Genomic DNA, 27,587 nt, shown 5'->3' on the forward strand with positions numbered 1-27,587 from the left:
GTAATCCAAATTAAAGATAAATGCCTCATAAAGCAAAACCAATACTCAACCATTCAAAATTTCCAAAAAGGAAGGTAGATTTATGTATTTCAGTCATCCCATTGATACAATGAAGTCAACAATTTAGCTCCTGTTGTGTCCAGAAATATGTTGACAATTAAAGATGCAAACTCAGAGGTAGAAGATGTGGTTATTATCTTCAGCAAATGAATAATCTAGATAAAGATATGATTAATATACCTCATGCACTTAACAAATAGTTGTAATAACTAGCCTAATTTATCAGAAATATAGGTTGTGTTTTATAGACTTTAAGTGCTATAAGTAATCTGAGAAAAGGGAAGTCATTAGTGCTTGGGGTTGCCAGTGAAGATTTCATGGGGGAAGTGGGTCTTGAAGAAAATGTAGAATTTGGATTAGCTGGACTGGGCTAGAAGACTTGCGTTAGCATTTCTAAGTAAAACAGAATTGCTTAACAAAGACCCTAAAGGAGAAATTAGTTGGTTGTTTAAGACAACTGAAAACTTTGTTCTTCAGAGGAGTAGGAAATATAATCAGGTCATTAAATTGGAACAAACTTATCAAAAGTCTTGAATTACAAATGAAGAAATAAGAATTGTTTTAAAAAATACCTTTACCTCAGCATTTTAATTAATTGTTTAAATAACTAAATTTCTCTTATATATTAGTATTAGCTAACATTAAGTATTTTACTACATGGTAAGCATTGTTCTGTTTTTTTATGTAATAATAACTAACTTTATCTTTACAACAACACTTTGTGGTTGATTATATTTTAATCCCCTTATTTTGCAAAGGGGCATGAAGAAAAGGTTAGGTACAACTGGTTCAAGTTGACATAAGTGACATAGCAGAGCGAGGACTCAAACCCAGTAGTCTCTGACCTCTGACATTCTTACCTGTTATATATACAACCTGTTATATGTATTTGAAATATTGATATATAGATATAGATATAGATATAGTATATATCTTGAGATTTGGACAATTAAGCCTGACATTTTATTGAAAGACCATTTTCTCAACAAACACTACTCACATTGGAACACTATAAAATATTCATTCAGAATATATATATATATATATTTTTATGAAAGGTCCCTATAAGGAAACTTTGGGCTAGAAATTTTAAAAAGTAAATCCATTATTTTTTGTCATTTAAAGTACTATTGATTTCATCTCTTATAAAATCCTTATTTCATCAGTTTCTTTATTACAACAGGGCTTCTGGTTGGGACTCTTGATTCAGTCTTAGACTCTACTGCTAAAGTAGCTCCATTTCGTATTCTACACCAGACACCAGATTCTCAAGTTTACCTGTCAATTGCATGTGGTAAGTATGATTTTTAAAACATATATGTCAAATAAATAAAGACACAAATAAATTGAATAACTATATTTATATTTCCCAGTTGTTTTGATTTAGAAAATAGTTAAATTTCTCAGATTCTACTATGAGAGAATAGGAAGGCATCTAATTATTTATTTAAGAAATATTACAGATTATTACAGTTTATAAAACATTGATCAGACTCACTAGGGGATTCCAACATGTTTGCTGGCAGGACCAGAGTGAAGGAGTAAGAGGGAGAGTGTGTGAAAGTGTGTGCGTGTGTGTGTGTGTGTGTGTGTGTGAAAGAGAGAGAGAGAGAGAGAGAAAGAGAGAGAGAGAGAGAGAGAGAGAGACTAATGGACTGCATGGGAGTCTTGGGGTAGGAGCTAGTGGTTCAAACTTTTCTTGCCAAAGAGCCTCTGCTACTGCCACAGCCACTCCCAGGGCATGACTCTGGCTCAGAGACCATGCCAAATTATAGCAACATGAAAAAAAGGAATAGAAACAATGGACTGGGACCAGACAGAAAAGAAAAATAACATCTCTGACATCAAGAACACGTTGGAAGTAATTAAAAGTAGATTGGATGAAGCAGAGGATCAAATCAGTAAATTGGAAGACGAGGTAGAAATAAATACTCAATTAGAGCAGCAAAAAGAAAAAAAACAAAACCATAATTAAAAAGCAGAAAGATAGATGTGAAATGGAATAGCATCAACATTATAAGGATACCAGAAGGGAATGAAGGTGAGCAAGAACCAGAGAACCTGTTTAAAGAAGTAATGACAGCCGAGACCGGTTTGGCTCAATGGATAGAGCGTCGGCTTGGGGACTGAAGGGCCCGGGTTCGATTCCGGTCAAGGGCATGTACCTTGGTTGCGGGCATATCCCCAGTAGGGGGTGTGCAAGAGGCAGCTGATCGATGACTCTCTCTCATCGATGTTTCTAACTCTCTATCTCTCTCCCTTCCTCTCTGTACAAAATCAATAAAATATATTTTTAAAAAAATAAAATAAATAAAGAAGTAATGACAGAAAACTTCCCCAACCTGGTGAAGGAAAATGTCACACAAGTTCCGGAGGCACAGAGAGTCCCAATCACCATGAACCCAAAGAAACCCACATCTAGATATATCGTAATTAAAATGGCCAACATTAAAGACAAAGAATCTTAAAGGCATCAAGAAAGAGACAAATTTACCTACAAAGGATTTCCCATTAGAATATCAGCTGACATATCAATAGAAACACTTCAACCTGAAGGGTGTGGCATGAGTATTCAAAGTAGTGAAAAGCAAGTGCCTAAATATTAGACTACTGAATCCAGCAAAACTGAAGGTGAAATAAAGAGTTTTCCAGACAAAAAAAAAAAAAAAAAAAAAAAAGGAAGAAAAAAAGAGGTTAAAGGAGTACATTACACCAAATCAGAAATGCAAGAAATGTTAAAGGGACTGCTTTAAGAAGAAGAAAAGGAGAGAGAGGATCATAGGCATTAGGCATAAAGAACATAAAAATGGCAATAAATACCTATCAATAATAACCTTAAATGTTAATAAATTAAATGCTCCAGTCAAAATATATAGGGTAGCTGAATGAATAGGAGAACACAACACATATGTATACATATCTATTGTAGTAAAAGAGTAATATCCTATCTAATAAAAGAGTAATATGCAAATTGACCATCACTCTAACACACAAGATGGCTGGCCCCATGTGGACCCAAGATGGCTGCCACAAGATGGCCAGCAGGGGAGGGCAGTTGGAAGGGACCAGGCCTGCAGGGTATTGCAGTTAGGGGTGACCAGGCCTGCAGGGGAGGGCAGTTAGGGACAATCAGGCTGGCAGGGGAGTGGTTAAGGGGTGATCAGAATGGCAGGCAGAAGCGGTTAGGGGCAATCAGGAATGCAGGAAAGCTAGCAGTTGGGAGCCAGCGGTCTTGGACTGTGAGAGGCAGTCAGATATCCTTTGAGGGGTCCCAGATTGGAGAGGGTGCAGTCTGGGCTGAGGGACACATCCCCCCGAGCACAAATTTCGTGTATGAAATTCATGCACAGGTAGAGTCCCTGGGCTTGGCCAGTAATCAAGGCCAATCTGCGGGGTGACCGGTGGGGTGATCAGGGCCCCAGCTCACACCTGCCTTGGCCTGGCACCACCCACTCATCATCCCACCCCTCTCCCCTTGTCCCCGTCTGTGTGGTGATCAGTGGGGCAATTTGAAGCCCCTGCTCACAACCATTTTTGGCCTTGTGCCACCCGCTCACTTGATCCATCATCTCACTGTGGTCCTGCCCTCATTGGGACCCATGGGGCCAGCAGTACTTCCACTGCCTCCTGCTGCCAGTGCCCCATTGCTGATTCCTGCCATGTTCCATGCCGCCCCCTGGTGGTCAGCACATGTCTAACTCCCAGTTGATCGAATTCCTGCCCATGGGGACAATTGGCATATTAACCTTTTATTATATTGGATATGCTGTCTACAAAAGAACTGCCTAAGAACAAAAACTCACACAGAATGAAAGTGAAGGTATGAGAAAAAATATATTTCATGCAAGTGGAAAGGAAAAAAAATCTAGGATAACAGTACTCATATCAGACAATATAGACTACAAAGCAAAGGCCATAACAAGAGACAAAGAAGACCACTACAGAACACTAAAGGGAATGATTTAATAAGAAAATATAAATAACACTTGTAAACATGTATGGACCCAGCATAGAAACACCCAATTACATTAAAAAAAAAATCTTGATGGGCTTTAAGGGATTGATTGACAGCAGTACAGTCATAGTAGGGGACTTTAACACTCCACTATCAGTTGATAGATCTTCAAGACAAAAAATCAACAAGGAAACAGAGGCCTTAAGTGACACACTAGATCAGATAGATCTAACTGATATTTACAGAAGATTTCACCAAAAAGCAACAGAATATATATTCTTCTCAAGCTCACATGGAACATTCTCAAAGATAGACCACATATTAGCATATAACACAAATACAAATTCAAAAAGGTTGATATCATATCAAGCATCTTCTCAGATCACAATGGCATGAAGTTAAAAATCAACTATAATAAAAAACTAAAAAACACTCAAATACATGGATGCTAAAGTTACCAGTGAGATCAAAGAAGAAATTAAAAACTTTCTGGAAACAAATGAAAATGGACACAAGACCTCTGGGACACAGTGAAAGCAATCCTGAGAGGAAAATTCATAGCATTTCAGGCCTACCTCAAGAAACAAGAAAAAACACTAATAAATTTTCTAACCCCACAACTAAAGGAATTAGAGAACAGCAAGAAAAGCCCAGAGTAAGTAGAAGGAAGGAAATAATAACCATCAGAGTGAAAATTAATGACATAGTGACTAAAATTCAGTACAAAAGATCAATGAATCCAAGAGCTGGTTCTTTGAAAAGATAAACAAGATTGTTGAACCCCTAGGTAGACTCATCAAGAGACAGAACTCAAATAAATAAAATCACAAATGAAAGAGGCAATATAACAATGGACATCACAGGGGGGAAAAAGGACTGTAAGCAAATACTATGAACAACTATATTTCATAAAACTGGACAACCTGGAAAAAATGGACAAATTCCTAGAAACATTCAATCTTCCCAAACTTAATCAGGAAGAATCAGAAAACCTGAATAGGCCAATAACAGCTGATGAAATTAAAGCAGTAATTTGAAAACTTTCAACAAATACAAGTCCTGGACTGGATGGAATTATAGGATAGTTTTACCAAACATTCAAAGCAGAACTATCATCACCTTTCCTCAAGCTATTTCAAAAAAGTCAAGAGGAAGGAATACTTCCACACTCTTTTTACGAAGCCAGCATTATCCTAATTCTAAAAACAAAGATACTACAAAGAGAGAATTATAGACCAATATCCCTCATTAACACAGATGCTGAAATCCTCAACAAAATATTAGTAAATTGAATCCAGCAATATATTAAAAAGATCATACACACATGACCAAGGAAGACTTATTCCAGGGATGTGTGGCTGGTACAATAATTTCAAATTTATAAACATGTTGTATCATATAAACAAATTGGAAAACAAAAATCACATGGTCTTATCATGAATGCAGAAAAATCTTTCAATGAAATCCAGTACCCTTTTTTGATAAAAACTCTCAGTGAAGTGGGGATAGAGGAATCATATCTAAACATAGTAAAGTCCATATATGACACACCTACAACCAACGTAATACTCAATGCAAAAAAAAAAAGTTTCCCTTTAGAATAGGAACAAGACAAGTATTTTCACTTTCACCAATCTTATTCAACACTAGAGGCCCGGTGCATGAAATTCATGCACATGTGTGTGTGTGGGGGGGGGGTGGAGGGTCCCCTCAGCCCAGCCTGCACTTTCTCCAATCTGAGACACCTTGGGGGATGTTCGACTGCTGGTTTAGGCCCCATCCTGGTGCCACCAACTCAGCAAGGGGGGGAAGATGTGGGCCATAAGGCTGTCAGGGGAGGGCAGTTGGGGGTGACCAGGCCAGCAGGGAAGGGCAGTTGGGGGCGACCAGGTTTTTGAAGGGGAGAACACTTGTGGGCAATCAGGCCAGCAGAGGAGGGCAGTTGGGTGTGATCAAGCCAGCAGGGGAGGGAAGTTGGGGACTATCAGGCCAGCAGGGAAGCAGTTAAGGGGCGATCAGACCGGCAGGCAGAAGTGTTTAGGGGTGATCAGGCTGACAGGCAGGCGAGCTGTTAAGAGCCAGTGGTCCTGGATAGTGAGAGGGATGTCTGACTGTAGGGATCGGGCCTAAATTGGCAATTGGATATCCCCCGATTCCCGAAGCGTTCCAAATTGGGGAGGGTGCAGGCTGGGCTGAGGGTAACCCCCTCCCTGATGCATGAATTTCATGCACCAGGCCTCTAGTGTTATATAATAAACGAAAATAAAACTTTGATCAGTTGAGGGACCTGAAACACGTATTCCATCAGTCCTAATTCTGAATAACTTCATTATTGCTACTGCTATATAACTCCTTTCTTCAACTTATTCTTACTTATTCACCCCACTGTAGGGAAGATGAGAACTTCCCCATAAAATACTGTTTTATCTGTAATAACTCACATGAGGAGAATCAAGCCCAAAACTTCTAAGCCTGAAAAATTGAATCCTTTTTAGTTGCACACCTACATTCTCACAAAAGGCATCATATCCTTGAAGTACTTGAAATATGAAAGGACATCTTTCAGGCAATCCTACATATTCATTTCTCCTGGAGCAGTTTAGATTCTTCCTAATAAAGCAACTCAAAATCTTAAAAACACCATGACAGTATGTTACTTTTTTTATGATGCTATTATAATGTTGCTCTAAATTAGAATCCCAGATTTTTAGCTTTTTTAATGTTGAAATACTGTCCTTTCTCTTTCTCTTTCTTTTCTCCACCTCTGTTTTCAAGTAGATATACTTAAAAAAATTCATGTGACTTTTGGATAGTTCAAATGCATCAACATATAGCTACAGCATACAATTAATTTTTTAAAGATGTGTGGCTTGCACAGCTGGCATGGCTCAGTGTTTGAGCCATTGACCTATAAAACAGGAGGTCACAGTTTGATTCTTGGTCAGGGTACATGCCTATGTTGGGGCTTTAATCCCTTTGGGGGTTGTGCAGTATGCAACTGATCAATGATTCATCATTGATGTTTCTATCTCTCCCTTCCTCTCTGAAATCAATTAAAAAATTTAAAGAAAAGATTTGTGACATGCTTTTTACATCTCCCTCTAAATTTCCTTTAGTATAGAAGGTGAACATTTTCTCATTTTAAACATCATTTAAATTAAATGAAGAAGACACTACACCTGCTGATATTATGAGATGTCTGTAAACTCAACTCTAAACTTGGTTGGTTGAAATTATGTAGAAAAAAATGTCCTTTCCACTTTTATTTTTTAAAAGAATAATTATATAACTTAACCCCCAAATTGCACTGATGCAGAAATATAATAGTTACCTACTAATGAAGTTTTCCTTTATATAAAAGACCAAAATAAAGGCCTTAAAATTTTTCCATGAATTTTATTTGTCATTCATTAAAGAAAGATATTGCACTTGGTATGCTTACTTTAAAAGCATGAATATGATTCTAACTGAATTAGGCAATTTTGCAGGTTCAGTAAATGTTTAAGTGTCACTCTCTATATATTACAAAATATACTAAGAAGTCAGGGTATTTCTTTTGATTGAAATTTGTGTAATCTACAGTGCTTGAGAGATCTTAAAGATATATGGGTTAAATGCAGAAATTGATATTGCAGTGTTCTTCAGGCCAAAGCAACCCAGATTTAATTTATTTAAGCTAACCCCCCAAAAGCCACCTAACCTTGATTCAGCAGGTAACATGGATTTAATCTTGCTACAGGGTTTCTAATCTCTTCCATGAAATTTCTTTTAAGTGACAGGCCTTTTAATTTAAGGGTGGCTCTGAGCAAAGGCTTCATACCTTCTAAAATAAGTTGAATTGCCACAGTTGAAATCTACATTCATACAATGTGTTTAGGGTTGTCACGTGCATGGTAAGGCCGTCTAGAAGGATGTCTGGGTCTAATTAGCATATTATGCTTTTATTATTATAAATAGTGTTCATGCCCACATGTAGAGATGAAGTAGAGAATAAGTGTAATACCTTTTTATGAATATCATTTTTGAGAAGAGCATAGTTTATAATTTTATTTCTTTTTAACTAAGCTTGTAAATATTGAGCAGTTTTGTTGTGGAGTTTTTCTTGTGTCTTTTATTATCTTCCATTATTAATCAGGAGCCAACAGAGAAGAAATAATGAAGCATTGGGATTGGTTGGAACAAAACATCATGAAGACCTTATCTGTGTTTGACTCAAGTGAAGATATTACTAATTTTGTACAAGGAAAGATAAGAGTAAGTGGCCTGGATATAATTTGTAGATGGAATACAAAAATTGTGACCCTTTTATTTAAGGATTAAAGACTGCATGGAAGGTCAATGTTGTATTGGCATCTTTCAGGATTGGTAGAAGCACACATATTAATGTCAGAATCAGTGCTAAAGAAAAATTGCAAAGTCAGTGGTTAGTTTTTGTGCCCTTGTGAGTGCTCTTAGGGACATTTTCATTTTAATATCTTGAGTTTTGAGTTTGAGTGAACACTTCACTCAATCAAAATAATATTTAGCACCTGTATTTGTGATAATTCTTTGTGAGGCATTAGAAAAAGCCTAATGACAAAATTAAAGAAAATCTCACCTCTGTCCTAAGTATGTAATATGCATACATATACATATGATATCTGTACATGTGTAGGTATACACAGTTGTGTTCAATGAACTGTTTAAATATATGAAATTTTTGTTGTTAGATAATGATTAATTTTCAGAAAATATTTTGTCTCCCATAGGGATTAATTGCTGAAGAGGGAAAACATTCTTTTGCAAAAGAAGATGATCCTGAGAAATTTCGAGAAACTCTCTTGAAATTTGAAAAATGTTTTGGTTTACCAGAGCAGGAAAAATTAGTGACCTATTACTCATGCAGTTATTGGAAAGGACGGGTTCCTTGTCAGGGCTGGCTCTATCTTAGCACCAACTTCCTGAGCTTCTATTCTTTTTTGTTGGGATCAGAAAGTAAGTGGTTTCTATTGCTTGCCATGACTTCGAACTTTCTGACTGACTTATTAACTCTGTAGTGGTATTAGGTTGTATATAAAGTAATAGGATTGATATTAATGTTCATTAAACTGTACATTAAAAATTCAGTTGATCTACCCCTGGCCAGGATGGCTCAGTTGGTTGCAGCATTGTCCAGTGCAACTGAAAGGATCCTAGTTCAATTCCCAGTCAGGGCACATTCCTATATTGGGGGTTCAATCTGTGGTGGGGGTGTTTGTAGGAGGCAACTGATTAATGCTCGCGCTCGCGCTCTCTCTCTCTCTCTCTCTCTCTCTCTCTCTCTCTCTCTCTCTCGATATCTCTTCCCCCTTCTCCCTCTTTCTTCCCCTCTCTATTCCCCTCTTTCTAAAAATAAAACAAGTTCACATCATTTAGAAAAAGAATCCTTGTAAGGCTGGTTATTTAACATAGAACCATAAAAACTGTGTATAGACTGCATAATGTCTTGTATATGGTGGCAAGTGAATGAATATGAAATTATGGTGATCTAGCATATAACTCCTTTTCTTCCATTGTTCTAAACTACCTACTTTTCTCAATCTATGCTTTAATCCTTGTTTTAAACATACAATATAAATATAGTAGACATAGTACCACTGTATGTAAAGTAACAGAATAATTTATATCTATTCCTAGACTCACCAATTATTGTATGTTTGTGGTTATGATTCAAAATTATAACCAGTGTTGGACTCAAATATTTTAGTTGTTCATAGCATTTTTCAAGTATGTTACTATTCTTTCCAAAGACCTGATTGATAAATATTACTGAACATTTACAAAATTAATCTGATCTACTTATAACTTTTATTTACAGTAAAACTCATTATCTCCTGGGATGCGGTCTCAAAACTTGAAAAGACTTCAAATGTCATATTGACAGAGAGTATTCATGTGTGTTCCCAAGGGGATAGTCACTATTTTTCGATGTTTTTGCATATTAACCAAACATATCTTCTTATGGAACAGCTAGCCAACTATGCTGTAAAGAGACTTTTTGATAAGGAAACATTTGATAATGACCCAATTCTTGATGATCCTCGACAAATCACCAAAAGGTATTCAAAACTTAATTAATACTTACTTTTAAAAAATATTATTTGACAAAAGAATGGTAGCATTGATTAGCATTAAAAATTAACTGTTCTGTATTATGTGATTTTTTTGGGGGTGGCGGGTAATTATTTATTTATTTTTTCTTTATTTATATGCATTTCACAAATAGTGTTCTCTCCATGAAATTTAGCCCTAAGAAGTAATTGAAGTTAGGTTTGAAAATTATTTCTTGAGAAACCAGTAGGATTTGCTATGGAGTGCCTTTAGAAATGTAGAGATTTATATGTGCAGGGTTAATCTAACTCTAAATTTCTGTATGAGTAGTCTACTTTTAGGTCTGAAATTATTAAATGTATTATTTTTAAATAATTTATAAAGAGCATTGTTTCTTGTTTTGTTGTTTTATGTTTTTAAATATATCTTTATTGATTTCAGAGTGGAAGGTAGAGGGAGAGAGAGATAGAAACATCAATGATGAGAGAGAATCTTTAATTGGCTGCCTCCTGCACACTCCACACAGGGGATTAAGCCCCCAAACCAGGTATGTGCCCTTGATCAGAATCAAGCCTGTACCCTTCAGTCCTCAAGCCAACACTCTAGCCGCTCAGTCCAATTGGCTAGGGCAAAGGGCATTATTTTTATGAAGAGGCAAGTTTGGGAAGTCAGTGGAGAATATAGTGCTTAGAAGGAGAGGGCAGGAACTCTTAGACAAGTCATAATCACTCAGGACCTCTGTTTTTTCAGAGAGTACTTATAAGGAATGAGCAATATATTATGTGAAAGCACTTTGTAAAATATAAAGCACTAAATAAATATTAATAATTAATTAGTTTCTGCATCAGAAGTATATGTCTAAAAGCTGTTGGACTCTATATGTATTTGGTTTGCTATCACATATTATTCTATAATTTGCTTCCCCTCCTTAAAATAATATCCAGAACTTCATTTCATTGATATGAATAGACCTCATCCTTTTAAATAATAGTGAAATAACCCATTGAATTACAGTTTGAGTTATAATTAATGTGGTTTTCTGTTCATATTTATCAAAATTATTTTGAAAAACATGAAGTATCTTATATTCAAATAGGGTATGCTGGAATGATGAATTTAGTTTTAATTTTGTTGAGTTAGAACTTGCATAATTTACTTACTACCCCAGATGACATTGCTGCATAATTCAAATGTTGAATGCCTTTAGAAAATTGTTCTATTTTAAGCAATTGTTTTTTATTTATATATGTATGTATAACTTAACAAGTAATCTGTATTTATTGACACCTAATGGTGCTTAATACTGTGCAAGCAGTGTTGTTTTATCTTGCTTCTAATTTGGACTTTTTAAAACATTAATATTATCTTTTGTGCACTATTTATCTTTTATGCAATGTTTTAGTTTTAATATTACTTTTTATGCACTAACTTTCTAAATTTGGGTACCATAAATTTTCATTAATTTGTTTGAAATGGGTAACTTATGATTTTCTGATAATCAGATATAATGATTACTGTCACCGAGATTGGTTTTAGCCATCTATCCTAATAATAGAGAAATATGCAAATTACCCATTACAGTGTCATGTCATGACCAAAACAGCAGGCTGTGTCCCCGCCCTCTGCTCAGGCAGCTGCAAGGCCCGGGGTAGGATAGGATACAATGGGAGGGGATAAGAAAGGAGAGGGACAGGAAGGCAGGCCTGCATCCAGACAGGACAAGAGAAGAAACAAATATATAAAGGGAACAAGAAAAAGACACAGGAATGGAAAAGAGAAGGAAATGCAGGGCTGCACATGGGAGAGGGGAGCAGGTGTTCCCAGTAAGGGGCAGGGAGGGTGGTGGCCCCCAGCATGGGTCCAGGATGGAGTGGTGGACGGTCTGAGGCCTTCTGGGCAGAGGCACTCTTGCTTTGGGGCAGCAGCAGCCCCTGGGCTGTGTGGGCCACCTTCACTAGGCTGGGCATCCTGGGCAGGGAATGTGAGCAGGACAGCAGCGGGGAGGCTGGGGAATGGGGGTGGCGAACATCTGGCTGGGGCTGAGCCCTGGGCTGGGAGTTAACGCTCCCGCTCCATCAAAAAACTAATAGACTTAATAAATAAATTTGACAATGTAGCACACATGTGTCAAACACAAGGCCCGCGGGCCAAATCCATCCCGCCAGGCCTTGCAATGTGGCCCGCACCCCGCTGTCATCACAGCACTCCGCTGCGTTTCCATCACAATGACAGTTTATGACTGTTCAGTAAACCATTCGGCCCGCGATTTAGGCTGGATTTTAGATTTTGGCCCCTTCTCTGATTGAGTTCGACACCCCTAATGTAGCAGGATACAAAATTAATGACAAGAAATCTATGGCATTTCTATTCACCAATAGTGAACTTGCAGAAACAGAGACTAAAAAGGCAATCCCATTTACCACTGCACCAAAAAAATTAAGATACCTAGGAATAAACTTAACTAAGGAGGTAAAAGACCTATACATGGAAAACTACATGATACTGAAAAAAGAGATAGAGGAAGATGTAAACAGATGGAAGAACATACCATGTTCATGGACTGGTAGAATCAACATCATTAAAATGTCCATACTTCCCAAAGCAATCTATAGGTTCAATGCACTCCCCATTAAAACAACAATGGCATATTTCACTGACCTAGAAAGAACTCTCCAAAAGTTCATTTGGAACAATAAAAGACCCTGAATAGCCACAGCAATCCTGAGAAAGAAGAGTAAAGTAGGAGGGATCTCAATACCAGATTTTAAGCTGTATTACAAAGCCACTGTCAAAACAGCCTGGTACTGGCATAAGAACAGACATATAGATCAATGGAATAGAATTGAGAACCCAGATATCAACCCAAATCACTATGCTCAATTAATATTTGATAAAGGAGACATGAACATACAATGGAGTCAAGACAGTCTCTTCAATAAATGGTATTGGGAAAATTGGACACATACATGCAAAAGAATGAAACTAGATCACCAACTTACACCATACACAAAAATAAACTCAAAATGGATATAGGACTTAAACATCAGACGGGAAACCATAAAAATACTAGAGGCATCCACAGGCAGCAAAATCTCAGACATATGCCAAAAGAACTTCTTCACTGATACTTCCCTGAGGGCAATGGAAGCTAAAGAGAAAATAAACAAATGGGACTACATCAAAATAAAAAGCTTTTTTAAAGCAAAAGAAGACATCAACAAAACAACAAGAAAGCCCACTACATGGAAGAACATATTTGCAAATGTTATCACTGATAAAGGTTTAATCTCCAACATCTACAGACAGCTTAATACAACTTAATAAAAGGAAGATAAATGATCCAATTAAAAAATGGGCAACGGATCTAAATAGAGTCTTCTCAATAGAAGACAGAAGGAAGGCCAAGAGGCACATGAAAACATGCTCAAAGTCACTAATTATCCGAGAGATTTAAATCAAAACAACAATGCGGTACCATCTCACACCTCTCAGAATGGCCAACATCAGCAAATCAACAAACGACAAGTGTTGGCGAGGTTGTGGAGAAAAAGGAACCCTCGTGCACTGCTGGTGGGAATGTAGACTGGTGCAACCACTGTGGAGAATAGTATGGAGCTTCCTCAAAAAACTGAAAATGAAACTCCCATTTGACCCAGTAATCCCACTCCTAGGAATATATCCCAAGAAACTAGAAACACCAATCAGAAAGGATATATGCACCCCTATGTTCATAGCAGCACAATTTACAATAGCTAGGATTTGGAAACAGCCTAGGTGCCCATCAGCAGATGATTGGATCCCAAAACCATGGTACATCTACACAATGGAATATTATGCTGCCATAAAAAAGAAGGAATTCTCATCATTTGCAGAATTGGAGAACATCATGCATGCTGAGTGAAATAAGCCAGTCAATGAAAGAGAAATACCACATGACCTCACTCATTTATCGATATTATAGAACATTATAAACTGATGAACCAAAAGATAGATATAGAGACAGTAAAGCAACAAGCCGACTGTCAAATTATAGCGGGGAGGGTAGGGAGATCTGGGGAAGATAAGAGACCAACCGAAGGACTTGTGTACATGTATATAAGGACAACCAATGGACACAAAACTCTGAGGAGGGAGGGCATGTATGGGAGGGGGAGGGCAATGGTATATGTACACAGAAAATAATTTAATAAAAAGAAAATTAAAATAAAAAAAAAGAAGGGTGGGAGGCCAAAACCGGTTTGGCGCAGTGGATAGAGCCTCAGTAGGCAGACTGAAAGGTCCCAGGTTCGATTCTGGTCAAGGGTATGTACCTTTGTTGCGGGCACATCCCCAGTTGGGAGTGTGCAAGAGGCAGCTGATCGATGATTCTCTCTCATTGATGGTTCTAACTCTCTATCCTTTTCTCTTCCTCTCTATAAAAAATCAATAAAATATATCTTAAAAAAAGAAGGGAGGGAGGGAGGGAAGAGTCAGTAGAGAGTAAAGTAGGAAAGAGTGAACTGTAGGAGCTGTAATGAAAATCAAGTATAGTTGTGTACTGGGGGAAGATTTTAAAAGTAGGAGTCAGAAAAGAAAGATAAATTATAGTGAATAATTAGGCAGGTAGATAGATAGATATTAAAATAGTGGAAGTAATTAGAGAAGAATGTATGGTAAAGGTAGGGTGAGAGAAAAAGAGGGAGGGAAGAAAAGTTTTAAAAGGGAACTGGTAGCTGAGACCCGTTTGGCTCAGTGGATAGAGCATCGGCCTGTGGACTGAAAGGTCCTAGGTTCGATTCCGGTCAAGGGCATGTACATTAGTTTCGGGCACGTCCCCAGTAGGGGGTGTGCAAGAGGTAGCTGGTCGATGATGATTCTCTCTCATCGAAGTTTCTAACTCTCTATCCCTCTCTCTTCCTCTCTGTAAAAAATCAATAAAATATATTTTTTAAAAAGGGGGGGAGGGGACTGATAGAGCTTAAAAGGAGAATAGGAAGAAGGAAGAAATGGAGAAGGGAGCAAAGCAGGTCTGAGCGAGGAAGTAAAGAAAAAAATTAAGGAGGGAATGAAGTAAAAAAGGAGGAAGGGAGGGTAGAAGAAAGATGGGAAGAAAAATGATGGAACAGAAGTAGGAAATAAGGAGGAAAGAAAAGTATATAAATGATGAGTCAGTAGGAAAAAGTGTTCCATAAAGGAGAGAGAAAAATTGTGTGAGAGGGTGAAGCCAATAAGGAAGACAAATACAATTGTGTATAAAGGGGATAATATTTTTAAAAAGTTAATAGGTGTGACCATGCCAGCAGGGGAGGGCAGTTAGGGGGTCAGGCCACCAGGGGAGGGCAGTTAGGGGTATAAGACAGGCAGGGAAGGGCATTAGGGGGATCAGGCAGGCAGAGCAGTTAGAGCAGGCAGGCAGGTGAGGTGAGCAGTTAGTAGCCAGAGGTCCTGGATTATGAGAGGCAGTTGGACATCCCCCGAGGGTTCCTGGATTGGAGAGGGTGTAGGTCGGGCTGAGGGACCCCCCCGCCCATGCATGAATTTTGTTGTACCGGGCCTCTAGTAATCACATAATATGACAACATAGTAGTATAATAATCTTCCAGCAAATCACTCCTTAACAGATGGTTTGAAGACATACATTATCTCTAATTTTTGTGCATTCTAATTCACTAATTTAAAAACTTGGAAAAGAGAATAAACAAAAAGAATCTGCTAGGAATCAGTATGTTTCTTCCATTTCATAATTTGTTGAAGAATATAGCATGTAGTTAAACTTTCTGCTTTACAGTACATTTGGATTAATCAGTATAGACATGTGTACCCTTTAGCAGTCATTATTTAAGTCTCCCTTTTTTCCTTCATACAGAGGTCTAGAAGATCGAGCCCACAGTGAGCAGTATAATGCTTTTTTTAGGCTGCCCAAAGAAGAGACTTTGAAAGAAGTACATGAATGTTTTTTATGGGTGCCATTCAGCCACTTCAATGCTCATGGAAAAATGTGCATCTCAGAGAACTATATCTGCTTTGCTAGCCAGGATGGCAATCTATGCAGTGTAATCATTCCATTTCGAGAGGTAATGTAAATTTGGTTGCATACCAGTTTTTAGTTTGAAGATGTTATCATTCAGAGTAAAATTTCCTTTAATTCTATAAGTTATTAAAAACTCATTATGCCACATTATTTTAGTAATTTTTAGATAATAATTTTTTAAGTCCAGCATTATTCTTCAGTATAAAAGTACTCAGCCTTATAGCTTTTATTGAAAATGAAAAAAGTTAGATAAAAATTTAGAAGTAAGATAAGGGTTTTGGATGACTCAAAACGGAACATGATTAGTCAGATGTATTATATATGACATGAACACCAAAACTTAGATATTTGATATACACAGTGATAAAAAATAGAATTGATAGCTTTTGTGTAAGTCAGAAATAGTCACCATTGCACCACTAAACGGAATTATAATTTTTAAAGACTACATGTTAGTTAAGACTTTCCCTTGAAAAGTTAAATAACTTGCACTTGTATCAGTGGTACAACTAGTATATAAAGTCTATTTCTTCTTTTTAGGATAATGAGAAATTTTATTATTTTCTTTAAAAAAATTTTTCAATTATATATTAACTTTAGGTATATAGTGTAGTGGTTAGATATTTACACCCCAATAAGTCTAGTACCCCCTGAAATCATATATAGTTATAATACTAGTGATGTGGTTCATGGACTTGTGCACATTGAAATGAAATTAATTAGAAGGTGGCCAGTGAGGTAGGACTGGGCGAGACGGGCCAGACACACCTTGAAGCCAACCTCTTGAGGTCCTGTCCAGCAGGTGGGGTCCATCAGCCTGGCCTGTGGGGATCTGGTCGAAACCAGCTCTCCAACATCCACTGAGGGGTCCTCGAGTGCGAGAGGGCACTCTGCAAAGTTGCTATAGTACAGGTTGTGGAATGCAAATGCAAGTGTGCAGTAACCAGATTCAGGGCCATTAGTGACCCAGCAACAACATAACCCACAGCCAAAGGTGTAATCATGCAGCCCCGCTAGGAATCAGGCTCCTTCCTCTCTGGTTTCGGGGTGCATGACCCAAGAACCACCGCTGGCAAGTCACTGCTGCTCGGCAGCTCCTGCATTGAGCATCTGTCCCCTGGTGGTTGGTGTGTGTCATAGCGACCAGACCGTCGGACACTTAGCATATTAGCCTTTTATATATATAGATTACTGACTGTATTCCTTATGCTATACTTTATATCCCCATGACTGTTTTGTAACTGATGATTTGTATTTCTTAATCACTTCACCAGCTCCCCAAACCTCTTCTCATCTGGCAACCATTAATTTTTTTCTCTGTATCCATAAGTTTCTTTTTTTAAATTTGCTTTATTTTTCTGCTGAATTGTGTACTTGCTCCTAGTTAAGTTAGATTTAAAAAAAAAAAAATGTGTTCTAATCATTAGCACAGGGAGCAACACCTTACCAATAAGCAAATAATAAAACAAATTAGGTCCCACTGGTTATGGCTACATCTAAGGTGTTAGGATGATCAGGAATTCCTGTTTGCATTCGTTTTTAGTTCTTGATTATATCTCCAAATACGAAAGAGCTGAGAGGCTCCTGCTGCCCCAACAAAGAAATTAATAGCAAACAGACTCAGGTTTTTTGGAATAATTACAAGTGAGTATCTTGACCAAATAAGCCCTGTAATCATCAAAACATCAGACTAAGCTGTACTGAGATTTTCTGTAGGTCAAACCATGTCAGCCAATCCAGCACACAACAACCCCCATTTTATAATTGGAGCTCAGAAAAAAACTGTTCTGCCAAATGGTTGTACAGTGGCTCCAATTTCTCAGACAGCTTGAGCTCCACTTTATTGAAGACCTGGTAGTAGGTGGCCCTCAGGCCGTGGACACCAGTGGATAACATCTCTGTGGATGAGGGATCATGGCCAGGCAGATGGGTGGCCGTGTACTCATCCCTGGCTGACAATGAAGGGCAGCTTGTCACTTTCCTTGCCTCAGGGCCTCACGTCCTCCTGTTCCCTGGGGTGCTTACCCCACCACCGCTCAACCTGTCCCCTCTGTGAATAACCCCAGAGTTGGTCCAGGAGAAGACTGAGGAGGCCTGTATCTATAAGTTTCTTTCTGTTTTGTTTGTTCATTTATCCAATATTTTGTTTTTTAGATTCCACATATAAGTGAAATCATATTGTATTTGTATTTTTCTGTCTGACTTATTTCACTTAGCATAATACCTGCTAAGTACATCATGCTGTCATAAATGGTAACATTTTATTCTTTTTTATGGCTGACTAATATTCCATTATATATAAGTACCATGACTTCTTTATCCAGTCTCTATTGATGAACACTTAAATTGATATAATATCTTGGCCATTGTACTAGTAAATAATGTCACATTGAACAGAGGATGCATATATCTTTTTGGATTTCTTGGGATAAATAACAAGAAGATGGAATGATAGTTATGGTTTTAATTTTTTCAGGAACATGCATACTGGTTTCCATAGTAGCAGCACAAATTTTCAATCTTACCAACAGTGCACAAGGGTTATTTTTTTCTCCACATCCTCTCCATTACTTTTTTGTTGATTTTTTTATAACAACTATTTAGATGGGTGTGGAGTAAGATTTCATTATGGTTTTTTCAAAGTTTATTATTTAATAAGTCGTACCAGGAACCTAAACTTTAGCCACAAAAGAATAAGCTAAACACAGTTTGCTTAGAAGTGTAAGCATCAAGGGAGAATGTGATTCATTTATAATGTTTTTACCCCCCAGGTCTTAGCTATAGATAAAACACATGATTCCAGCAAATCTGTCATCATTAGCATCAAAGGAAAAACAGCTTTTCGCTTCAGTGAAGTTATAGACTTTGAACAACTGGTGGCAAAACTCAGGCTCAAGTGTGGGACAACTTCAAATCAATATCACGATATTAGCACAGAGGTAATTATATAACAATCAAATAATTTTTTAAAAAGGTGTGTGTTTTGTGTGGTCCATTATTTCAAATGTGATCCATAATGACTTCCCTATTCATTCTTATATTTAACTAGAGGCCCAGTGCAAGAAATTTCTGGGGTAGAAATTTCTGAGGCGGGGTAGTCCCTCACCCTGGCCTGCACCCTCTCCAATCTGGGACTCCTCGGTGGATGTCCGACTGCCTCTTGCAATCCAGGATCACTAGCTCCTAACTGCTCACCTGCCTGATTGCCCCTAACCACCTCTGCCTGCCTGCCTGATCACCCCTAACTGCTCCCTAACCGGCCTGGTTGCTCCTAACTGTTCCCCTGCTGGCCTGGTCATCCCTAACTGCCTCTGCCTCGCCCTGTACCCAGGACCCAGGATTCCCTCCTCTGGCTGGTTGCAGGCACCCAGGACCCAGGCTTCCCTTCCTCTGGCTGGCCACAGGCACCCAGGTCCTGGGCTGGCCACAGCCGCAGGGGATCATGGGCAGGCGGCTTTGCTTGGGCCATAGCCTCAGGTGCCCAGGGCCGCTTGGCAGGCAGCTTGTCCCTCTCCTGGGCCGCATCCCCAACTGCTGGCACCTGGAACTGTGGGGCAGGTAGCTTGTCCCTCCCCTGGGCTGCAGGGACCATGGGGCAGGCAGCTTGTCCCTCTCCTGGGCCACAGCTTAACTGGTCCCCATTCCAGTTTATTTGTGCCTGGCTCGTCCCCATTCCCCTCTCATGAGCTCATTTGTGCCTGGCTGGTCCACATTCTCTCCCCAGTATTGAGTGTTTATGAGAGCATGATGACCATTTGCATATTAGCTCTTTATCATATAGGATTTTTAAAAAGACTAATACAAAAGAAATTGTATTCTCTAAGACCCATTATAAAGCAGAATTGAGAATTAGGAATGTATCCTTTTTAGGAACTCATATTTTCTTTTTTTAACTATTTTTTAAAATTTTATATTTGTTAATCCTCACCTGAGGATATTTCTTCCCCATTGATTTTTAGTGAGAGTGGAAGGAAGGAGGAGATACACAGAGAGAGAGAAACATGGTTTTGAGAGAGAGACTATCTATTGGTTGCGAACCAGGCCTGGATCTAGCCCACAAATGAGGTATGTGCCCTTGACCAGAATCAAACCTGTGACCCTTCAGTCTGCTGGTGATGCTCTAACCACTGAACTACCAGCTAGGGCAACAATATTTTTCTTATTTTTATTTATTTTTTAAATATATTTTTATTGATTTCAAAGAGGAAGGGAGAGGGAGATAAGAACATCATTGATGAGAAACAATAATGATTGACTGCCTTCTGCATGCCCCACACTGGGGATTGAGCCCACAACTGGGGCATGTGACCTTAACTAGAATCGAACCTGGGACCCTTCAGTCCACAGGCCAGTGCTCTATCTGCTGAGCCAAACCTGGGAGGGGAACAGTTTATTTATTTTTAATTTTTAATTTTAAAATATATTTTATTGATTTTTTTACAGAAAGGGAGAGGGATAGAGAGTTAGAAACATTGATGACAGAGAAACATTGATCATCTGCCTCCTGTATTCAATCCACAGACCGACACTCTATCCACTGAGTCAAACTGGTCAGGGCAACAATTTATTTTTTATTTTTAGTTTACATTTAATATCTTAATATTAATTTATATTAGTTCTAGGTGTACAGAATACTGGTTATGCAATCACATACTTTACAAAGTATTCTCCCCGATATTTCAAGTACCCACCTGTCTGGCACCAGGCATAGTTATTACAATATTATTGACTATATTTTCTATGCTGTACTTACTTCCCCACCATCATCATCATCATTTTGTTTTTGTTAATCCTCACCTGAGGATATTTTTCCATTGATTTCTAGAGTAGAAGGGATGGGGAGAGACAAAAAGAGAGAGGAACATAAATATGAGAGACATATCAATTGGTTGCTTCCCACTGTCAACCCGACCAACTCTGGGGATCAAGCTTGTAACCAAGGTATGTGCCCTTGACTGGAATCAAACCTGTGATTTTCTAACCACTGAGCATTAGCTAGGGCCCCATGATTATTTTGTAACTACCAATTTTTACTTCTTTTTAAAATATATTTTTATTGAATTCAGAGAGAATGGGAGAAGGAAAAAGAGAAAGAAACACCAATGATGAGAAAAAAACATAGACTGGTTGCCTCCTGCACGTCCCCAGTGGGGATCAAGCCCACAACCCAGGCATGTACCCTGACCAGGAATTGAACTGTGACTTCCTGGTTCATAGGTCAGTGCTCAACCACTGAACACACTAGTTGGGCCCAATTTGTACTTTTTAATCCCTTCACCTGGCACCATACATATTTATTACAATATTATTGACTATATTCTCTATGCTGTATTTTATATCCTCATGATTATTTTGTAACTACCAATTTGTACTTCTCTTCACCTTTTTCAATTTTGTTTTCTCTTTCTTTAGATTTCACATGTAAGTGAAATTATATGGTATTTTTCTTTCTCTGAAGGACTTATTTCACTTAGCATACCCTCTAGGTCCATCCATGCTGTTGAAAATTATAAGATTTCATTCATTTCTATGGCCAAGTAATATTCCATTGTATATACTGTATATACTAGAGGCCTGGTGCATGAAATTTGGGCAGTTGGTGGGGAGTCCCTCAGCCTGTGCCCTGTCAAGGTCCAGAAGCTCTTGTGGGATTTCCAACTGATGGCTTAGCCTTGAGCCTGGCTTCTGGCTGAGTGGTGCCCACCCTGTGAGAGCACACTAACCACCATTGGGAAGCTCCTGTGTTGCACATCTGTGCTCTGGTGGTCAGTGCACGTCATAGCAACTGGTCATTCTGCGATTCAGTCGGTTTGCATATTAGCCTTTTATTATATAGGATATGTACCACAACTTTCTTATCCACTCCTCTGTTTGTGACACTTGGGTCACTTCTATTTTTTTACTATTATAAACAGTGCTGCAATGAGCATAGGGTTGCATACATACTTTACATTTTTTAATTTTTTGAGGTAACTCCATACTGTTTTCCTCAGTGGCCGCACTAATCTGCAAAACCACAAACAATGCAGGAGGCTTCCCTTTTCTTCACATTATCACTAAAACTTGTTTGTTGACTTATTGATAATAGCAATTCTGAAAGGTGTAAGGTGGTACCTCATTGTGGTTTTAATTTGCATTTATCTGATGATTAGTGGTGGTCAGCGTCTTTTTATATGTTGAATGGCCATCTGTATATCTTATTTGGAGAAATATCTATTCAGTTCCTCTGTCCTTTTTTATCCTCACCTGAAGTTAGATTCCTTATTGATGAGAGAGAGAGAGAGAGAGAGAGAGAGAGAGAGAGAGAGAGAGAGAGAGAGAGAGAGAGAATATCATCAATTGGCCACCTCTCATCTCCCATATGCACCCTGACCTAGGTAGGATTGAACCCACAACCTAGGTATGTGCCCTGGCTGGAAATTGAACCTGCCACCTTTTGGTGTATGAGACAGTGCTCCAACCAACAAGCCACCCAGCCAGGCCCATTTTTTAATTGGATTGTCTCTGTTTTTTTGCTTTTGAGTTGTCTGAGTTCTTTATAAATTTTGGATATTAACCCCTTATCAGTTGTATCATTGACAAATACCTTCCCTCATTTAGTAGGTTATATTTTTTGTTTTGTTGATGATTTCCTTTGCTATGCAAAAACTTTTCCCTTACCCATTGTATGTTTTTGCCCCTTTTGTCAAATATTGTCTATAAAGGCATTTATTTTTGGGCTCTTTATTCTGTGCAAATTGTTCTATGTGTCTGTTTTTGGTTTTTGCCATTACCATGCTATTTCGATTACTATGGTCTTATAGTATAGTTTAATATTAGGTAACATGATACCTACAACTTTGTTCTACTTTCTCAAGATCACTGTTGTTATAGAGGGTCTTTTGTGGTTTCATATAAATTTGTTGGCATAATTGTTTATAGCATTTTCTACCACTCTCTCTAAAAGATCAATGGAAAAATATCCTTGGATGAGGATTTATTTTTTTAAAAAGTAATGTTTTCTTACAGTCCTTTCTATTTCTTTGGTTTCAGTTGTTATTTCTTTCATTTTTTATATTATTTATTTGGGTCCTTTGTCTTTTTTCTTAATGAATGTGGTTAAAGGTTCATCGTTGTTTATCTTTTCAAACAAGTATGTAGCTCTTGGTTTCATTGATTTTTTTTATTGTTGTTTTTTTACTCCTTTTATTTCTTCTCTGATCTTTATTATTTTCTTCTTTCTTCCTCCTACTCACTTTGGGCTTTTTTGTTGTTCTTTTCTTAGTACCTCTAAGAGTAAAGTTAGATTGTTTACTTGATCTTTTTCTTCTTTCTTAAGATAGGTCTGTAATGCTATGATTTTCCCTCTTAGGACTGCTTTCCATGTATTCCACAGATTTTGGGTTCTGTGCTTTCATTTTCATTTGTTTCAAGGTATCTTTTGATTTCTTTCTTGATGTCATTGCTAACCCATTCATTGTATAATATTACTTAGCCTCCATATTTTTGTGTTTTTTCACTTTTCTTGTAATTGATTTCTAGTTTCAGAGCATTATGGTCAGGGAAGTTGCTTGATATGAGTGGCTATAAATAAAATTCTTTGTGTTGACCCTTTAAGAGGGTGCCCTGGTGACAGAGATCATGATGCTTTTCATAACAGGATGTTATGTGAGCATCATTTCTGGTTCTGGTGCTCTAGGCTTGGGGGTCTGGCTTGGGGTTTAGACCCTAAACTTTTCAGGGGGAAACCCCCACAGCTGAGATATCCTCATAGAAGCCCAGCCAGCACTCTCATGCCTCCATACTTCCTACCAGTCTCAATATGGCTACTTCTATAAGTCCTTGGTTAATAAGACTTCTCTCCAACTAGTCTTCAGTTGGTTATTTAGGATGATTTGTATATAATTTTATTTTATTTTTTTATTTTTAAATAAATCTTTGTTGTTCATACTATTACAAATGTTCCTCATTTTTCCCCCTCCATTGCTCCCCTCCACCAGGTTCCCACCCCACCCTCTGCCCTTTCCCTACCTTCCAATGTCCTCATCCATAGGTGCACAGATTTTTTCAGACTCTTTCCGCACCCCCCACACCCCTTTTCCCCGAGAATCGTCAGTCCACTCCCCTTCCATACCTCTGATTCTATTATATTCACCAGTTAATATTATTCATCAGGTTTTTTAATTCTCTTGGCTTTTAGTTTCACTTGTTGATAGTTATGTATTTGTTGATCATAATTTTTATCTATATCTTCTTCCTCTTCCTAAAGAACCCCTTTCAGAAATTCATATAATTCTGGATTGGCAGTGATGAACTCCTTTAGATTTTTTTTATTTGTAAAGTTCTTTATCTGGCCTTCGATTCTGAGTGATAGAGTATTTTTGGCTGTAGGTTCTTGCTGTTCATCACCTTGAATATTTCTTGCCATTCCTGTCTGGCCTGCATGGTTTCTGTTGAGAAATCAGCTGACAATCGTATGGGTGCTCCTTTATAGGTAACTACCTGCTTTGCTCTTGCTGCTTTTAATATTCTCTCATTGTCTTTTGCTCTTGGAATTTAAATTATGATGTGTCTTGGTGTGGTCCTCTTTGGATTCCTTTTGTTTGGGGTTCTGTGCGCTTTCTGGACTTGTAAGTCTATTTCTTACCCCAGGTGGAGGAAGTTTTCTGTCACTATTTCTTCCAGTAGTCTTTCGGTATCTTGCTCTTTCTCTTCTTCTGGGACCCCCATAATTCTGATGTTGGTTTGTTTGAAATTGTCCCAGAGGTTCCTTACACTATCTTCAACTTTCTGAATTCTCTTATCTTCTTGATTCTGTGGAGGAGTGTCCTCTGGCTCTTTGTGTTCCAAATCTTTGACTTGATTCTTGCAATCTTCCATTCTGTTTTTAGGACTCTGTATGTTTTTTACTTCAGACAATGTATTCTTTATTTCCAGTTGATCCCTTTTCATATCCTCATAGGTCTCGTTTATTTTATCGGCCTTTTCTAGGAAATTCTTGAAAAACCTTATAAGCTTGGTTTTGAACTCTATATCCAGTCACTTCTTGTCCTCCATTTCTTTTATTTGTGATCTGTTTCATTGTCTCGGAATTTTCACAGCTTCCCTGAGTTGGTAGTGTGGCTTTGTGTGTTAAGGTGTCCTATATGGTTTAGTGGGTCAGCCTCCCAGTTACCAGAGGTGGACAGTCTTGGTGTAGCCCTTTGTGGGCTGTGTGTGCAGTCTTGTTGTTAAGCCTTGCTTGTTGTTGGTATCACTGGGAAGGGTTGATCTTCAAGCCAATTGGCTATGAGGATCAGAAGTGTCTCAGCTAGGAGGGTTTCTGTATTCCACTTGGATGGGGTGGAGTCTCGGGGTGGCACAGCCAAGCTTTGGTGAATCCCGCAAGATTAGTTGCAGGCGCGTGCACTTCTTTGGTATAGGGCAGACAAGCTTTGTATTGCTGTCTGCCCCTCCCTAAGAGAGTCCTATTGGCAGCGAACGAGGAAACTAGCCACTGGAAGGGCTTCTGTGCTCCGATTGGATGGGGCGGAGTCTCGGATGGTGCAGACAAGCTTTATTCAGCCCCTCCCTACGAGGGTCTGGTTTCTGAGTCCCGCAGTAATGGCCGCTGGCTTCACATACCTCTGAGAGATCTCTGCCCACTGCCTGACAGTCTGTCCTCTCCCTGTCTGGGGCTGTTTATCAGAGCAATAGGGTGGTTCTGTTTTCCTCTCCAACAAGAAAGCTAGCCACGCATTAGCTGTGTGCCCTTTCCGTGCACCGGGAGTAAGCCAGCAGCGAACTCGGCCAGCCCTCTCCGTGCTCTGAAAGCAAGCCTGCAACGAACTCTGCGGCCGCCTTTTCGCACGCACAGTTCTCCACACCTTCACAGTTCCTGAGATTTAGCGTGCCTTCTTTCTCTTTTCCAGATGGTAGAGCCTCCTCTCGGCCAGCCATCTGGCACTTCAGGGCGATGTTTCCCCTGTTTTCCAGTTCTAAATTCAAATTTGTTGTTATAGGCTGCATTCAGGTGTTTACCCTATGCCGCCATCTTGGTTTCTCTCTGATTTGTATATAATTTAATTGTAATTCCAGTTTGGTCCTGGGAGGAGGTTACTGTAGCTTCCACCTAAACTATTGCTATCTTGGATCACTCTTCATTTTTAATGAATAATCTTTTTTACATTTTTTAAAATTGATTTTTAGAGAGAGTGGAAGAGGGAGAGAAAGAGAAACATCCATTTGTTGTTCCTCTTATTTATTTATGTTGTTCCTCTTATTTCATTGGTTGATTTTTGTAAGTGCTCTGACTAGGAATCAAACCCTCAACTTTGGCATATCATGATGATGTTATAAGCAACTGAGATACCTGGCCAGGGCATCTTTTGCCCATTTTTTAACTGAGTCCTTTATTTTTTCAAGTTTCCTTTAGTTCTTTGAATCTAGTTATGATAGCTGCTTTACATTTTTAGTTTACAAAATCCAAAAACTGGCTTCTCAAGGACATTTTATTGGTTTACTTTTGTGTTTTTTTTAATACTTCTTATTTTTATTTTTAAGCCTGGATGCTTGGATCAGCCACTGGATCAGTATAAATTGGTGGTCAGCCAATGATAGATCAGTTTTCCTTAAATGCCTGAAAGCATTAAGTTTACCACCTTTTGCCACGAGATCTTTGTGTGAAGGTACACCTCAACCTTTTGGCAGTTTACAAATCAGTCTTAGCTTTTATTTCTTACTTCCAAAGCCAGCCAGAGTTGAGTGACTGGGACCTTTTCTTCTGTCTCTTTCTTTTCTTGTGCAGGTTTATAGCCTTGCACATGCACGTATACATTTAGATCCCCAAGAATATGCTGGAACCTTTCAAAGTTCCTTATGGCCATCTAGTTCTCCAGGCCTTCCTTTTAAGTTTCTAGCCAGGCTTTTGTTTTCAATATACATAATTAGGTTTAGACAGCTGTGATGTAATTAGTATATTGCTATATATTTTTTCTAACAGAGAAGGGACTTTTTTCACAGAGCTGAGCTCTGAATCAAATCAAATGATAACACCCTACAAATAGGGATTTTCCAGAGAGGTGATACTTTGGTCAAAATACTGACTGTGTCCTAGGGATGGGAATTTTAGTGAAGCTTCAATGAAAGATCCTTGGGTATGAAAATGCTGGCTTTCATGGCTACCACACTTCTGAGCTTGAGAGGGTAGCAAATAGGAATAGCCTCAAATTAAAATTTCACTGACTGGAGTGTTCTTGTTGATATTCATTCATTTTACTTGAATTGATGCTTTTCCATTTGTTCTGTGCCTTTGGTTAATTTCTTATGTTCTGTGTTTTTTTTTCTAACATTTTGCAAGTATTTTATTGCTTTTGTAAGGGAGTGGCTTGGTTCACTTAGGTCCTGAGTTTTCTGTTACAGATATTAATTTGTTGTGTCTATAATTTTGATAGAAAAATAATGTCTCCTGGTCTCCTTAAAATATTGCTTTAAAAATATTTATTATGCATATAAGTTGTGGTTTATAAATGATAG

The 27,587-nt window shown here is 38.4% G+C and overlaps 1 protein-coding gene and 1 long non-coding RNA gene across 4 annotated transcripts in view; one reads left to right on the forward strand and one right to left on the reverse strand.

The window, feature by feature from the left end:
• The window catches only part of TBC1D8B (TBC1 domain family member 8B), an 86,819-nt gene that overhangs the window by 11,767 nt on the left and 47,465 nt on the right, over positions 1–27,587 (forward strand). For 2 of the 3 annotated variants that reach the window (XM_036460735.2, XM_036460736.2), the window contains exons 2-7: positions 1,244–1,354; positions 8,151–8,269; positions 8,764–8,989; positions 9,852–10,092; positions 15,930–16,137; positions 18,866–19,033. In XM_036460735.2, coding sequence (XP_036316628.1) covers positions 1,244–1,354; positions 8,151–8,269; positions 8,764–8,989; positions 9,852–10,092; positions 15,930–16,137; positions 18,866–19,033 — 1,073 coding nt within the window. The remainder of the gene's footprint in view (positions 1–1,243; positions 1,355–8,150; positions 8,270–8,763; positions 8,990–9,851; positions 10,093–15,929; positions 16,138–18,865; positions 19,034–27,587) is intronic. The other variant, XM_045570467.1, reaches the window with a different exon arrangement.
• On the reverse strand, positions 17,504–27,247 carry LOC118731866. The gene is made up of 3 exons (XR_006739548.1): positions 27,237–27,247; positions 27,073–27,076; positions 17,504–17,784 (listed from the first exon to the last, which is right to left on the reverse strand). It is a non-coding gene; the product is annotated as an uncharacterized LOC118731866 (long non-coding RNA).

This window comes from Pipistrellus kuhlii, unplaced genomic scaffold (genome assembly GCF_014108245.1).
Source record: "Pipistrellus kuhlii isolate mPipKuh1 unplaced genomic scaffold, mPipKuh1.p scaffold_m20_p_33, whole genome shotgun sequence".
Lineage (NCBI taxonomy): Eukaryota > Metazoa > Chordata > Mammalia > Chiroptera > Vespertilionidae > Pipistrellus > Pipistrellus kuhlii.